Genomic DNA, 12500 nt, shown 5'->3' on the forward strand with positions numbered 1-12500 from the left:
CTTATTTGATAGGACAGCTTAGACATGAAGGGAGAGAGAGAGGGGGGGGGAGGAACCACATGCAGCAAAGGGCTGCAGGTCAGAACCAAACCCTTGACCGCTGCAGCAAGGACTGAGCCTCTGTACATGGGGTGCACGCTCTACCAGGTGAGCTACCCAGGCACCCCCTGTAGAGCACACGTGTCAAACTCAAGGCCCGTGGGCCAAATCCGGCCCCTCGCAGATTTTGATCCGGCCCGCATATCAGTTTAGGTTCACAACAGACTTTGGCCCACCTAGTTTTTGTAGCTTTTTTTTATTGTTTTTTTTCGACGTTTTTTGCCACTTTTTCCAATGTTTTTTGGCCCTGTTTTACAACGTTTTCGTTGCTTTTTTTCAACTTTTTTGTTCATTTTTTCTTTGATGGCTAAGTTACTTTTTTTTGCTGATTTTTTTGGGGTCTTTATTTCTACCGAGCTGTAAGTGAGAAGATTATATGAGACATGCAATAATACAATAACAGATGCTTGAGTTTTACGATGAAATAACAGCATGTGAATGACCTAAACATGTCTGGCCCTGGATGGGATTCTTATTTTGCAGCGTGGCCCCTCGTGGTATTGAGTTTGACACCCCTGCTGTAGAGGCTGGGCCCAGACCCCCCAACCAGACAGCTGGCACTCGGCAGTAGAGCCAGTGGGACTGATCAGTCTCCCCGAGTCGGTCCAGAAAGTTCCTCAGAACTCACCGAAGATACGAGACCTAATACGTCTCCATAGCAACAGGCGGCGCTAATCTATTTTGTTGCCCAAAAAATGAAAACCGCACTGTAAACGATTTCTTTGTATATTTACAGTAAATTACATCAAACTACTGTAACTGTACTGTAATGCAATTTACAGTATATATAAACAATACTGTATAACTACAAAACAGTATTTTACTGTATTTTTATGGTATTTTGTAATTTGATGGTATTGTACTGTTATATGCAGTTTTATTAAAATATATGTATTACTGTTAATTATTACTATATTATTGATTATTACTATTATAAATAATATTATATAATAATCTCCAGATACCAATATGGTACTACTAATAAAGTATAAACAATGTTCTTAATTTAAAAAATAATTTTATTTAAACATTTTTAAAATTTTCAAAATGTTCTTGTCTTTTGACAACATTCACATTTTTCCTGCAAGTTCAGCCCAGAGAGCTACAGCAACTTTCAGTCCAATGTGATCGTGTTGATATCCTTCAACATGTTTCCACAAAGAGCAGCAGCAAAGGTTTCACTTCATGATGACAATTCCCTCAATAGATCCACCTGAAAATAATAATAAATAAAACTGTTACCTATATAGTTAAAAGCAATACAGAATGCAAAACTCAATCTCGCCTAGGGCAACCAAAGGGCTAGAACCGGCCCTGCGTATTATTGTCATGGTTATATTACAGCCAGGTTACAGCAAGCCTAAAATACACTGTAAAATATTCCCGCTTCATCTAAATTACCCACAATGCAACATAAAATGAAGTATTTTACTGTAATGAAGAAATGTGGTATTGTACTGTAGGTTTTTACAGTACTGTGCTGCTAAATCTACAGCGATTTCTAAGAGAGCGGCAGCTGATTGGACGAACGCGTCACGTGGGTCTGGTTTCTCGTCATGGCTTTTCGTTCAGAATCTGATCTCATATTGGACTAAAATAGTTCACGAAACGTGTTTCTGGAAACATTTGAAGAGAGAAATAGACTGTGTGTCTGTGTGTGTGTGTGTGTGTGTGTGTGTGTCTGTGTGTGTGTGTGTGTGTGTGTGTGTGTGTGTGTGTGTGTGTGTGTGTCTGTGTGTGTCTGTGTGTGTGTGTGTGTGTGTGTGTGTGTGTGTGTCTGTGCGTGTGTCTCTGTGTGTGTGTGTGTGTGTGTCTGTGTGTGTCTCTGTGTGTGTGTGTGTGTTTGTCTGTGTCTGTGTGTGTCTGTGTGTGTGTGTGTGTGTGTGTGTGTGTGTCTCTGTGTGTGTGTGTGTGTGTGTGTGTCGTGTGTCTCTGTGTGTGTGTGTGTGTGTGTGTCTGTGCGTGTGTCTCTGTGTGTCTCTGTGTGTGTGTGTGTGTGTGTGTGTGTCTGTGCATGTGTCTCTGTGTGTGTCTGTGTGTGTGTGTGTGTGTGTGTGTGTGTGTGTGTGTGTGTCTGTGTGTGTCTGTGTGTGTGTGTGTGTGTGTGTGTGTGTCTGTGCATGTGTCTCTGTGTGTGTGTGTGTGTGCAGCTGCTGAATCTCTTCATTTCAGATCAACAAAGGTCAGTTTAAAAGATTTTCGTCAGATTTTGAGAGACTCTAGTCAGGCTCATTCCGGTACGTGTTTTAACGTAAGTGCACTGATTGGCTGGTCAAGGGCTAGCTCTCCACCAATCAGATCAGAATCAGAATCAGAATCAGAATCAGAAAGGGTTTTTATTGCCAAGTACGTTTTTTAACACATACAAGGATTTTGTTTTGGTGTTGTAGGTGCACATCACACATTCTCTAAATGGAATATTAAACAATATAAGTATAAAATATAAGTAAAGGTATAAAAGATTGGTCATTAAGTCCGATTCAACAAGTCAAATCGGCCAAATTAAAGCCGACGGCACAGAACACACCGAACAGACTCGAGTCACCGACCTCTCCAGACTGTCCCACGGACGATCATCGGCTCGCTGTGTCAGCGCCTCAAGCGTTGACTCTTCATTTAAAATGTCATCTTTATTTGATCATAACTTTAACATAGTCATAATTCACTAATCCAAATATACATACAATTAGTAAATTAACTTCACACAACTGGCACACTTAAACTGATCTAATCACGCTTTTAATGTTATTTCAAAAACATCATGGTGACAGAAGTCCACAACAAGCTGAAACAAAAACCCTTCTGACATAAGTTCATACTTGTTTTTTTAATTATCTGCATATTTCTTGCATACAAAGTGGATATTCTGTCCTGATTGGGGCGCCAGAGGGAAGTCAGAGAGTCCCCAAAATCAGTGGGATTCATCCTCTGGGAACCGAGAATATCAACAGCTGATAGTAGACATCTCTGAGCCTAGAAATCTAGACCACCCTAGTGGCAGCAAATGTAGTTTGCAGCCTGAGAGGTCTAGCAACTCTCTCTGTTAGCGTACGAGCTGGAAAAACCAAAAATAACAAATGTGAGACTTCTTTTCTTTTCTATCATTTTATGAAGAAACACTGTACCCTCCCGATCTGTATATTACTTTCAGATAGGCCTACTGTTTTACATTTCAATTTGGGTTCTAATCTGCGTCGTGACATTACTGACTTCTTCTCTTTCTCTCTCTCTGGGGACTACCAACGTTAAACTTTATAACCACACTCCTGCTCTCCCTCTGATAGGTCAGATAGAGACTCAGCAACACAGGATATTAAACCTGTGTCCAACCCTTTGAACCTCCGTCACTAACAGACAAGTTTGCAAACTCTCACTTGAAGCACCAAAATTTATTTAAAACTATACATACAGTATGTTTTTTATTATCATAATTTTTAGAGGGGCTGAGATGAAGTTTAGGGCTTGGGTTTTTGTGAGAGGAGTTTGATTTTGAGATAGCGGATTTTTGGTGACGTAGTGACATTTATAGTGCGATTTGTTTAGTTATATTTAGGCTTACATTTAAATTTACACATAGACTGATAGGCTAGAGACAGACAAAGTATACATACAGTGACACATTAATAATTTAAGATAGATAGATAGATAGATAAATAAAAATGGAAACTCCGTTTTCATTCAGAGCCACGAATGTCAACATCAGGCCCATCATAATCAACATCAACACCAGTAGAAACACAGGACAGTTTATGGGAACGTTTTGATGATCTTATCCGTGAAACCCAGATGATACACAATGCTACAGCTGATGCCACAGTGGAAAAATACCTCAACGATGCGTTTTTGCCCAGAACTCATGATCCCTCAACTTACTGGAAAGAGAGAGCAGTAATCTTTCCTCATGTCCTTGCTAAAAGATATCTTTGCATGCCAGCAACAAGTGTCCCTTGTGAGAGGATTGTTTTCAAAGGCTGGAGTAATTATCTGTAAAAAAAGAAGTAGGCTAAGTCCTTCCACAGCAGAGAAATTAATATTTTGGAATAAAAATCTATAAAAAAGTGAGACATTGTGGCTTGATTTTTTTATTAATATTCATTTTTCATGACCAAAATAACATTATGCACAGTGAGGAGCCTACAAGCCTTACAAGCTTCACATTTTTTTTTTTGATGGCTCGTTGTCAAGGTTGTTTCAGACCACTAGGTGTCCTCGTTGAGACGGGTGTCGGATTGTTTCGAAGCCTCGACACAATATGGCACATTTGCTTCAACTATTTCATTGTTTCACAAAGCCTCGATCTGCCCACCACTACTAAAAAGGGTCTAAAATCGCCCGTGAGGTATACACCTCCATATATGTGCACCAGCTCTACCAACTGAGCTAACCCGGCCACAAGTTTTTAATAGAAAAGAAACATTAAAAACTGTGTGGTGTGGAATAAGAGAAGAAGTAGCAAACCGTAGAAGTGACTTAAAAGTGTGATTTGTATTATTGATATTTAACTACTCTTTTTGAATCGTGTCTGTGTCCTAACTGGTGCGTCACCGCGGCGTGCTGCTCTGCTGGCTGTACAGGTCGTACTCCCGGTACAGGATGTAGTCCTTCAGTCGCCCCGGCAACGGCAGGAAGCTCATGAAGACGGGCGATCGGAGACGAAGGCGGCCGAGACAACGCCGGATCTGCAGACGACAGAGATGCTGCAGACAGCGAGCGTTCTCTGGAGGAGAAGAGGAGGATGCAACACATCCAGGGAAGATTAATGAAGGCCACTGGTTATTTGAAGGCATTGACACAACTTTCATTTAAAGGTCCCATGGCATGGTGCTCTTTGGATGCTTTTATATAGACCTTAGTGGTCCCCTAATACTGTATCTGAAGTCTCTTTTATATAGACCTTAGTGGTCCCCTAATACTGTATCTGAAGTCTCTTTTATATAGGCCTTAGTGGTCCCCTAATACTGTATCTGAAGTCTCTTTTAAATAGACCTTAGTGGTCCCCTAATACTGTATCTGAAGTCTCTTTTAAATAGACCTCAGTGGTCCCCTAATACTGTATCTGAAGTCTCTTTTAAATAGACCTCAGTGGTCCCCTAATACTGTATCTGAAGTCTCTTTTAAATAGACCTCAGTGGTCCCCTAATACTGTATCTGAAGTCTCTTTTAAATAGACCTCAGTGGTCCCCTAATACTGTATCTGAAGTCTCTTTTATATAGACCTTAGTGGTCCTCTAATACTGTATCTGAAGTCTCTTTTATATAGACCTCAGTGGTCCCCTAATACTGTATCTGAAGTCTCTTTTAAATAGACCTTAGTGGTCCCCTAATACTGTATCTGAAGTCTCTTTTATATAGACCTTAGTGGTCCCCTAATACTGTATCTGAAGTCTCTTTTATATAGACCTTAGTGGTCCCCTAATACTGTATCTGAAGTCTCTTTTATATAGACCTTAGTGGTCCCCTAATACTGTATCTGAAGTCTCTTTTATATAGACCTTAGTGGTCCCCTAATACTGTATCTGAAGTCTCTTTTAAATAGACCTTAGTGGTCCCCTAATACTGTATCTGAAGTCTCTTTTAAATAGACCTCAGTGGTCCCCTAATACTGTATCTGAAGTCTCTTTTATATAGACCTTAGTGGTCCCCTAATACTGTATCTGAAGTCTCTTTTAAATAGACCTCAGTGGTCCCCTAATACTGTATCTGAAGTCTCTTTTATATAGACCTTAGTGGTCCCCTAATACTGTATCTGAAGTCTCTTTTAAATAGACCTTAGTGGTCCCCTAATACTGTATCTGAAGTCTCTTTTATATAGACCTTAGTGGTCCCCTAATACTGTATCTGAAGTCTCTTTTATATAGACCTTAGTGGTCCCCTAATACTGTATCTGAAGTCTCTTTTATATAGACCTTAGTGGTCCCCTAATACTGTATCTGAAGTCTCTTTTAAATAGACCTCAGTGGTCCCCTAATACTGTATCTGAAGTCTCTTTTATATAGACCTTAGTGGTCCTCTAATACTGTATCTGAAGTATCTTTTATATAGACCTTAGTGGTCCCCTAATACTGTATCCGAGGTGTCTTTTATATAGACCTCAGTGGTCCCCTAATACTGTATCTGAAGTCTATGTTGTATAGACCTTATATAGATTCTGATTGGTCCATCTGAGCTTTCATTTTCTCAAAGGCAGAGCAGGATACCCAGGGCTCGGTTTACACCTATCACCATTTCTAGCCACTGGGGGACCATAGGCAGGCTGGGGGAACTCATATTAATGTTAAAAAAACCTCATAAAGTGACATTTTCATGCCGTGGGACCTTTAATTTACCTTGCAGCCTGCAGATGTCGGGCCACTGCTGCTGCTCCATCACAGCCGCCTTCAGCTTGGAGCACAGGGTCACATGGTCCACGTAGTCCAACATGATGCGGACCAACTGGCCCGCAAGGTGCTTCAGCCAGGAGACAGAGATCACCTCGCAGAACTGCACTGACACAGGTTCAGAGGAAGAGTCATGGGAAGACCCCCTCAGACATGTCGGGGTCTGAATAGAACTTTTTCACGGTAGACATGTTGACATGTCGTAGTAGGAAAAGCACAGGTGTATTCACACCCATTAATGATGGCTGCATTCCACTTAGGAGAGGTCCTGGTATTGTTCATGCTGACTCACTGAAATATCTTACTGGGACACTTGATGGAACTGACCCATTGTTAAGGTTAACTTCAGCTGTGCTTTTCTTACTATGACAAGACAACATGTCTGCTGTGAGAAAGGTCCATTGGCTTCAACTTCACTGCGCTGAGCAGAATAATCAGCCTTCACTTTCAGCCCAGACAAGAAGTCTATTTTATGCAAATGTGGAGCGATGCGACAAAGCGACAGCCAATCGGAGTGAAGGCAGCGTGACGTACAGTACAGGCCAAAAGTTTGGACCCACCTTCTCATTCAATGAGTTTCCTTTTTATTTTCATGACTATTTACATTGTAGATTCTCACTGAAGGCATCAAAACTATGAATGAACACATATGGAATTATGTACTTATCAAAAAAGTGTGAAATAACTGAAAACATGTCTTATATTTTAGATTCTTCAAAGTAGCCACCCTTTGCTTATTTATTAATAAGGGAAATAATTCCACTAATGAACCCTGACAAAGCACACCTGTGAAGGTAAAACCATTTCAGGTGAGTACCTCATGAAGCTCATTGAGAGAACACCAAGGGTTTGCAGAGTTATCAAAAAAAGCAAAGGGTGGCTACTTTGAAGAATCTAAAATATAAGACATGTTTTCAGTTATTTCACACTTTTTTGTTAAGTACATAATTCCATATGTGTTCATTCATAGTTTTGATGCCTTCAGTGAGAATCTACAATGTAAATAGTCATGAAAATAAAAAGGAAACACATTGAATGAGAAGGTGTGTCCAAACTTTTGGCCTGTACTGTACATACATATATATATATATATATATATATATATATATATATATATATATATATATATATATATATATATATATATATATATATATATATATATATATATATATATATATATATATATATATATATACATATATATATATATATATATATATATATATATATATATATATATATATATATATATATATATATATATATATATATATATATATATATATATATATATATATATATATATATAACTGGTGTTGATTACCGTGTTGTCTTTGATCACAGTGTCGCTCCATCCCTCAAAGTCTTCAGGGACGTGGGAGCCGTTGCCATAGGGACACTCAAAGCAGCGCCCCACATCATAACCATAGTTACACAGCATCCTGAAAACCACCTAACACACACACACACACACACACACACACACACACACACACACACACACACACACACACACACACACAGGTTACGGATTAGACTTCTGTACTTACAACAGATATCAGTTAAGTTAGTAAAACTGATTCCATCTCTGAATACAAATACAAGTATTTTACCGTAATTTATTTTAATAATAATAATAACAAGAAGAAGAAGAAGAAGAGGAGACGAGAGGACAGGAAGAAGAAGAAGAAGAGACCTGGTCCTTGAGTGCGTACTGCAGGGCTGAGGGGAAGTGGGTTGTGTTGATCTTGCAGTAATAGTTGACGTTGGCTCCAAACCTCAGCAGCAGGTCTATCAGCTCGTAGTTCCCCAGCCGCAGGGCAATCTGAAACACACAGCAGTCACCAGATCATCACCAGATCACCAGATCATCACCAGATCTCTCAGGGACAACCGGATCACCACCAGATCTCTCTGTTCAGGGACCACCAGATATCTGCTCAGGGACCACCAGATCTCTCAGGGATCACCAGATCCCTCTGCTCAGGGACCACCAGATCTCTGCTCAGGGACCACCAGATCTCTCAGGGACCACCAGATCTCTGCTCAGGGACCACCAGATCTCTCAGGGATCACCAGATCTCTCTTCTCAGGGACCACCAGATCTTTCAGGGATCACCAGATCTCTCTTCTCAGGGACCACCAGATCTTTCAGGGATCACCAGATCTCTCTGCTCAGGGACCACCAGGGACCTCTTTCTGCTCAGGGATCACCATATCTCTCAGGGATCACCAGATCTCTCTGCTCAGGGACCACCAGATCTCTCTGCTCAGGGACCACCAGATCTCTCTGCTCAGGGACCACCAGACCTCTCAGGGACCACCAGATCTCTCTGCTCAGGGACCACCAGGGACCTCACCAGATCTCTCTGCTCAGGGACCACCAGATCTCTCTGCTCAGGGACCACCAGGGACCTCTCTCTGCTCAGGGATCACCATATCTCTCAGGGACCACCAGATCTCTCTGCTCAGGGACCACCAGGGACCTCTCTCTGCTCAGGGATCACAATATCTCTCAGGGATCACCAGATCTCTCTGCTCAGAGACCACCAGGGACCTCTCTCTGCTCAGGGATCACCATATCTCTCAGGGACCACCAGATCTCTCTGCTCAGGGACCACCAGGGACCTCTCTCTGCTCAGGAATCACCATATCTCTCAGGGATCACCAGATCTCTCTGCTCAGGGTCCACCAGACCTCTCAGGGACCACCAGATCTCTCTGCTCAGGGACCACCAGATCTCTCAGGGACCACCAGATCTCTCTGCTCAGGGACCTAACTTTTCAGATGCACCAATCAGGGCCAGGAGGAGGTGTCTAGAGATCCAAAATTAATGTAAAAAACGTAAAACGTATTACATTTTCAAAACAAATCCCACATCAAAATAACTAAATAAATAGAAAAAAATCTCTTCAAATATAAAAACAGATAAAGTAAGAATACATAGTGACGTCTTAATTAGAACACACACACACACACACACACACACACACACACACACACACACACACACACACACACACACACACACACACACACACACACAGGTACCTGCAGACATTTGATTGGGTCTTGGTTGGTCATGGCCCCGGCCTCCAGCAGCAGTTTGGCTGACGGCACGTCGTTATTTAAGACTGCGAAGAAGAGCGCCGATTTCCGCCCGTCGTCATAGTTACGTCGAACCCAGGGCTCCAGCATATAGTTGGGGTCATAACCTGCATCCAGCAAGGTCTGATGGGACATTTAGACGTTGAACTGTTTGTGTTTAAAGTGCCCATATTATGCTAATTTTCAGGTTCATAATTGTATTTTAAGGTTGTACCAGAATAGGTTTACATGGTTTAATTATCAAAAAACACCACATTTTAGTTGTACTGCACATTGCTGCAGCTCCTCTTTTCACCCTGTGTTCAGGTCTCTGTTTCAGCTACAGAGTGAGACATCTCACTGCTGTAACATCTTTGTTAGCAGTCGCACATGCTCAGTAGCTAGGTAAGACTACATGCTCAGTAGCTAGGTAAGACTACATGCTCAGTAGTAGACTACATGCTCAGTAAGGGACTACATGCTCAGTAGCTAGGTAAGGACTATATGCTCAGTAGCTAGGTAAGGACTACATGTTCAGTAGCTAGGTAAGACTACATGTTCAGTAGCTAGGTAAGACTACATGTTCAGTAGCTAGGTAAGGACTACATGTTCAGTAGCTAGGTAAGGACTACATGTTCAGTAGCTAGGTAAGACTACATGTTCAGTAGCTAGGTAAGACTACATGCTCAGTAGCTAGGTAAGACTACATGCTCAGTAGCTAGGTAAGACTACATGCTCAGTAGCTAGGTAAGACTACATGCTCAGTAGCTAGGTAAGACTACATGCTCAGTAGCTAGGTAAGACTACATGCTCAGTAGCTAGGTAAGGACTACATGTTCAGTAGCTAGGTAAGACTACATGTTCAGTAGCTAGGTAAGACTACATGTTCAGTAGCTAGGTAAGGACTACATGTTCAGTAGCTAGGTAAGACTACATGCTCAGTAGCTAGGTAAGGACTACATGTTCAGTAGCTAGGTAAGACTACATGCTCAGTAGCTAGGTAAGACTACATGTTCAGTAGCTAGGTAAGACTACATGTTCAGTAGCTAGGTAAGACTACATGCTCAGTAGCTAGGTAAGGACTACATGCTCAGTAGCTAGGTAAGACTACATGCTCAGTAGCTAGGTAAGGACTACATGTTCAGTAGCTAGGTAAGACTACATGCTCAGTAGCTAGGTAAGACTACATGCTCAGTAGCTAGGTAAGACTACATGCTCAGTAGCTAGGTAAGACTACATGCTCAGTAGCTAGGTAAGACTACATGCTCAGTAGCTAGGTAAGACTACATGCTCAGTAGCTAGGTAAGACTACATGCTCAGTAGCTAGGTAAGACTACATGCTCAGTAGCTAGGTAAGGACTACATGTTCAGTAGCTAGGTAAGACTACATGCTCAGTAGCTAGGTAAGACTACATGCTCAGTAGCTAGGTAAGACTACATGCTCAGTAGCTAGGTAAGGACTACATGCTCAGTAGCTAGGTAAGGACTACATGCTCAGTAGCTAGGTACACACAGACACACACAGACACACACACACACACACACACACACACACACACACACACACACACACACACACACACACACACACACACACACACACACACACACACACACACACACACACACATTTTAGCATGTTGTAGCAGTGTTTTGCCATTGAGAATGAGCTAGCATGCTACGGTTAGCCCCCTAGCTCCTTTGTTTCGGCTAGTGCCGTAGAAAGCTGTGCAGATTGTGACCAGCTCACCAGGAGACTGAAGGCAGGACACATTCAGAAACCAGATCTCACTCAGAACACCATGGATGGATTTATCAAAGTGTGTATGTGTGTGCAAGCACCAGAGACACAAAATAACACCCCAAATCACCAGAAAAAGTGATTTTTTTTTTTCATAATATGAGTATTTTAACAACAAACATTTGCTGGTTCCAGTTTCTCCATTAGGAGGTTGAATCCTTTGGTGTGTTAGTCTGGCTGCCACCAGACAGCTGGAAGATTGGGCTGGCTATCTTCCAGTCTATTGGTGTGTCAAAAAACGTGACAAAAAGAAAATAAATATCTTTGGACTGTTGAGCACCCAAAAGCACTCCCCCGTGGGGCTGTGGGAAATCATAACATGTCTGCCATTTCATAGACAAAACAATGAACTGATTAAATCGAGAAAATAACTGGCTGATTAATCGATCGTAAGAATGATCGTTAGTTGCAGCCATTATGGGGATGATAACCCGTTGTCCTGGTAATGAAAGTTACGGTTACACTTTACTTGAAGGTATCTACATAATAATAATAAACTGAAGTTATATAATCAGTCCCTCAAGAAAAACGCGATTATTCGATCGCATAATTCAACGCATAATCAGCCAAAGTCCACATATTTATTTTTATTTTTTCAAATGCGCCGCCCTTTCGCTGCATAAATTGCCAATTTCCGCACAAAATCTGCAGTTATGTACATGATTTCATCATCCCCACATAATATATCTTAGCAAAAAGTTGAAAAATGTTGCGTTTACTTCACACAAGAGCAGCCGTTTTCCTCTGTTGCCATGGGAACGTTATGAAGTGACGTCATTACGCGACGTGAACATCATCAAAAAGCAGGCTTTTTCATCAAACTGCAGTTTTTGCAAGTTTCCCGCAATTTCATTGCATTAAATTGCATAAATATCTTGCATATTCCATCGCATTTTTTAAGAAAACGTGCCGCATAATCAAGGATTTTTGCCCTGCAACAATCATAAAAAGAACTCCGCATTTTTCTGGAAGGAATGTATAGCGCTTTTCACAAACTCAAAGTCGCTGTACACAGCAGGTAAATAATAAAGACAAACAAAACTAAATAAAGGCCTCCTGCACACTGGCTGTGTGTCAGCTGCGTGGTGTTTTCTACGTCTTTTCACACCAGAAAGGTGTCTGATGATGCTGCT

The 12500-nt window shown here is 41.4% G+C and overlaps 1 protein-coding gene across 5 annotated transcripts in view; it reads right to left on the reverse strand.

The window, feature by feature from the left end:
• Positions 1–1226: 1226 nt before the first annotated feature.
• The window catches only part of asb14a (ankyrin repeat and SOCS box containing 14a), a 28253-nt gene continuing 16979 nt past the window's right edge, over positions 1227–12500 (reverse strand). For 2 of the 5 annotated variants that reach the window (XM_028576157.1, XM_028576161.1), the window contains 6 exons: positions 9531–9710; positions 8176–8304; positions 7804–7932; positions 6426–6579; positions 4645–4816; positions 1227–1312 (listed from right to left, as the gene is read on the reverse strand). In XM_028576157.1, coding sequence (XP_028431958.1) covers positions 1300–1312; positions 4645–4816; positions 6426–6579; positions 7804–7932; positions 8176–8304; positions 9531–9710 — 777 coding nt within the window. In that variant the 3' untranslated portion in view covers positions 1227–1299. Of the gene's footprint in view, positions 1313–4605; positions 4817–6425; positions 6580–7803; positions 7933–8175; positions 8305–9530; positions 9711–12500 lie in introns of those variants that run through there. The other 3 variants (XM_028576158.1, XM_028576159.1, XM_028576160.1) reach the window with 3 other exon arrangements.

The sequence above is a fragment of the Perca flavescens genome, chromosome 4 (assembly GCF_004354835.1).
Source record: "Perca flavescens isolate YP-PL-M2 chromosome 4, PFLA_1.0, whole genome shotgun sequence".
Lineage (NCBI taxonomy): Eukaryota > Metazoa > Chordata > Actinopteri > Perciformes > Percidae > Perca > Perca flavescens.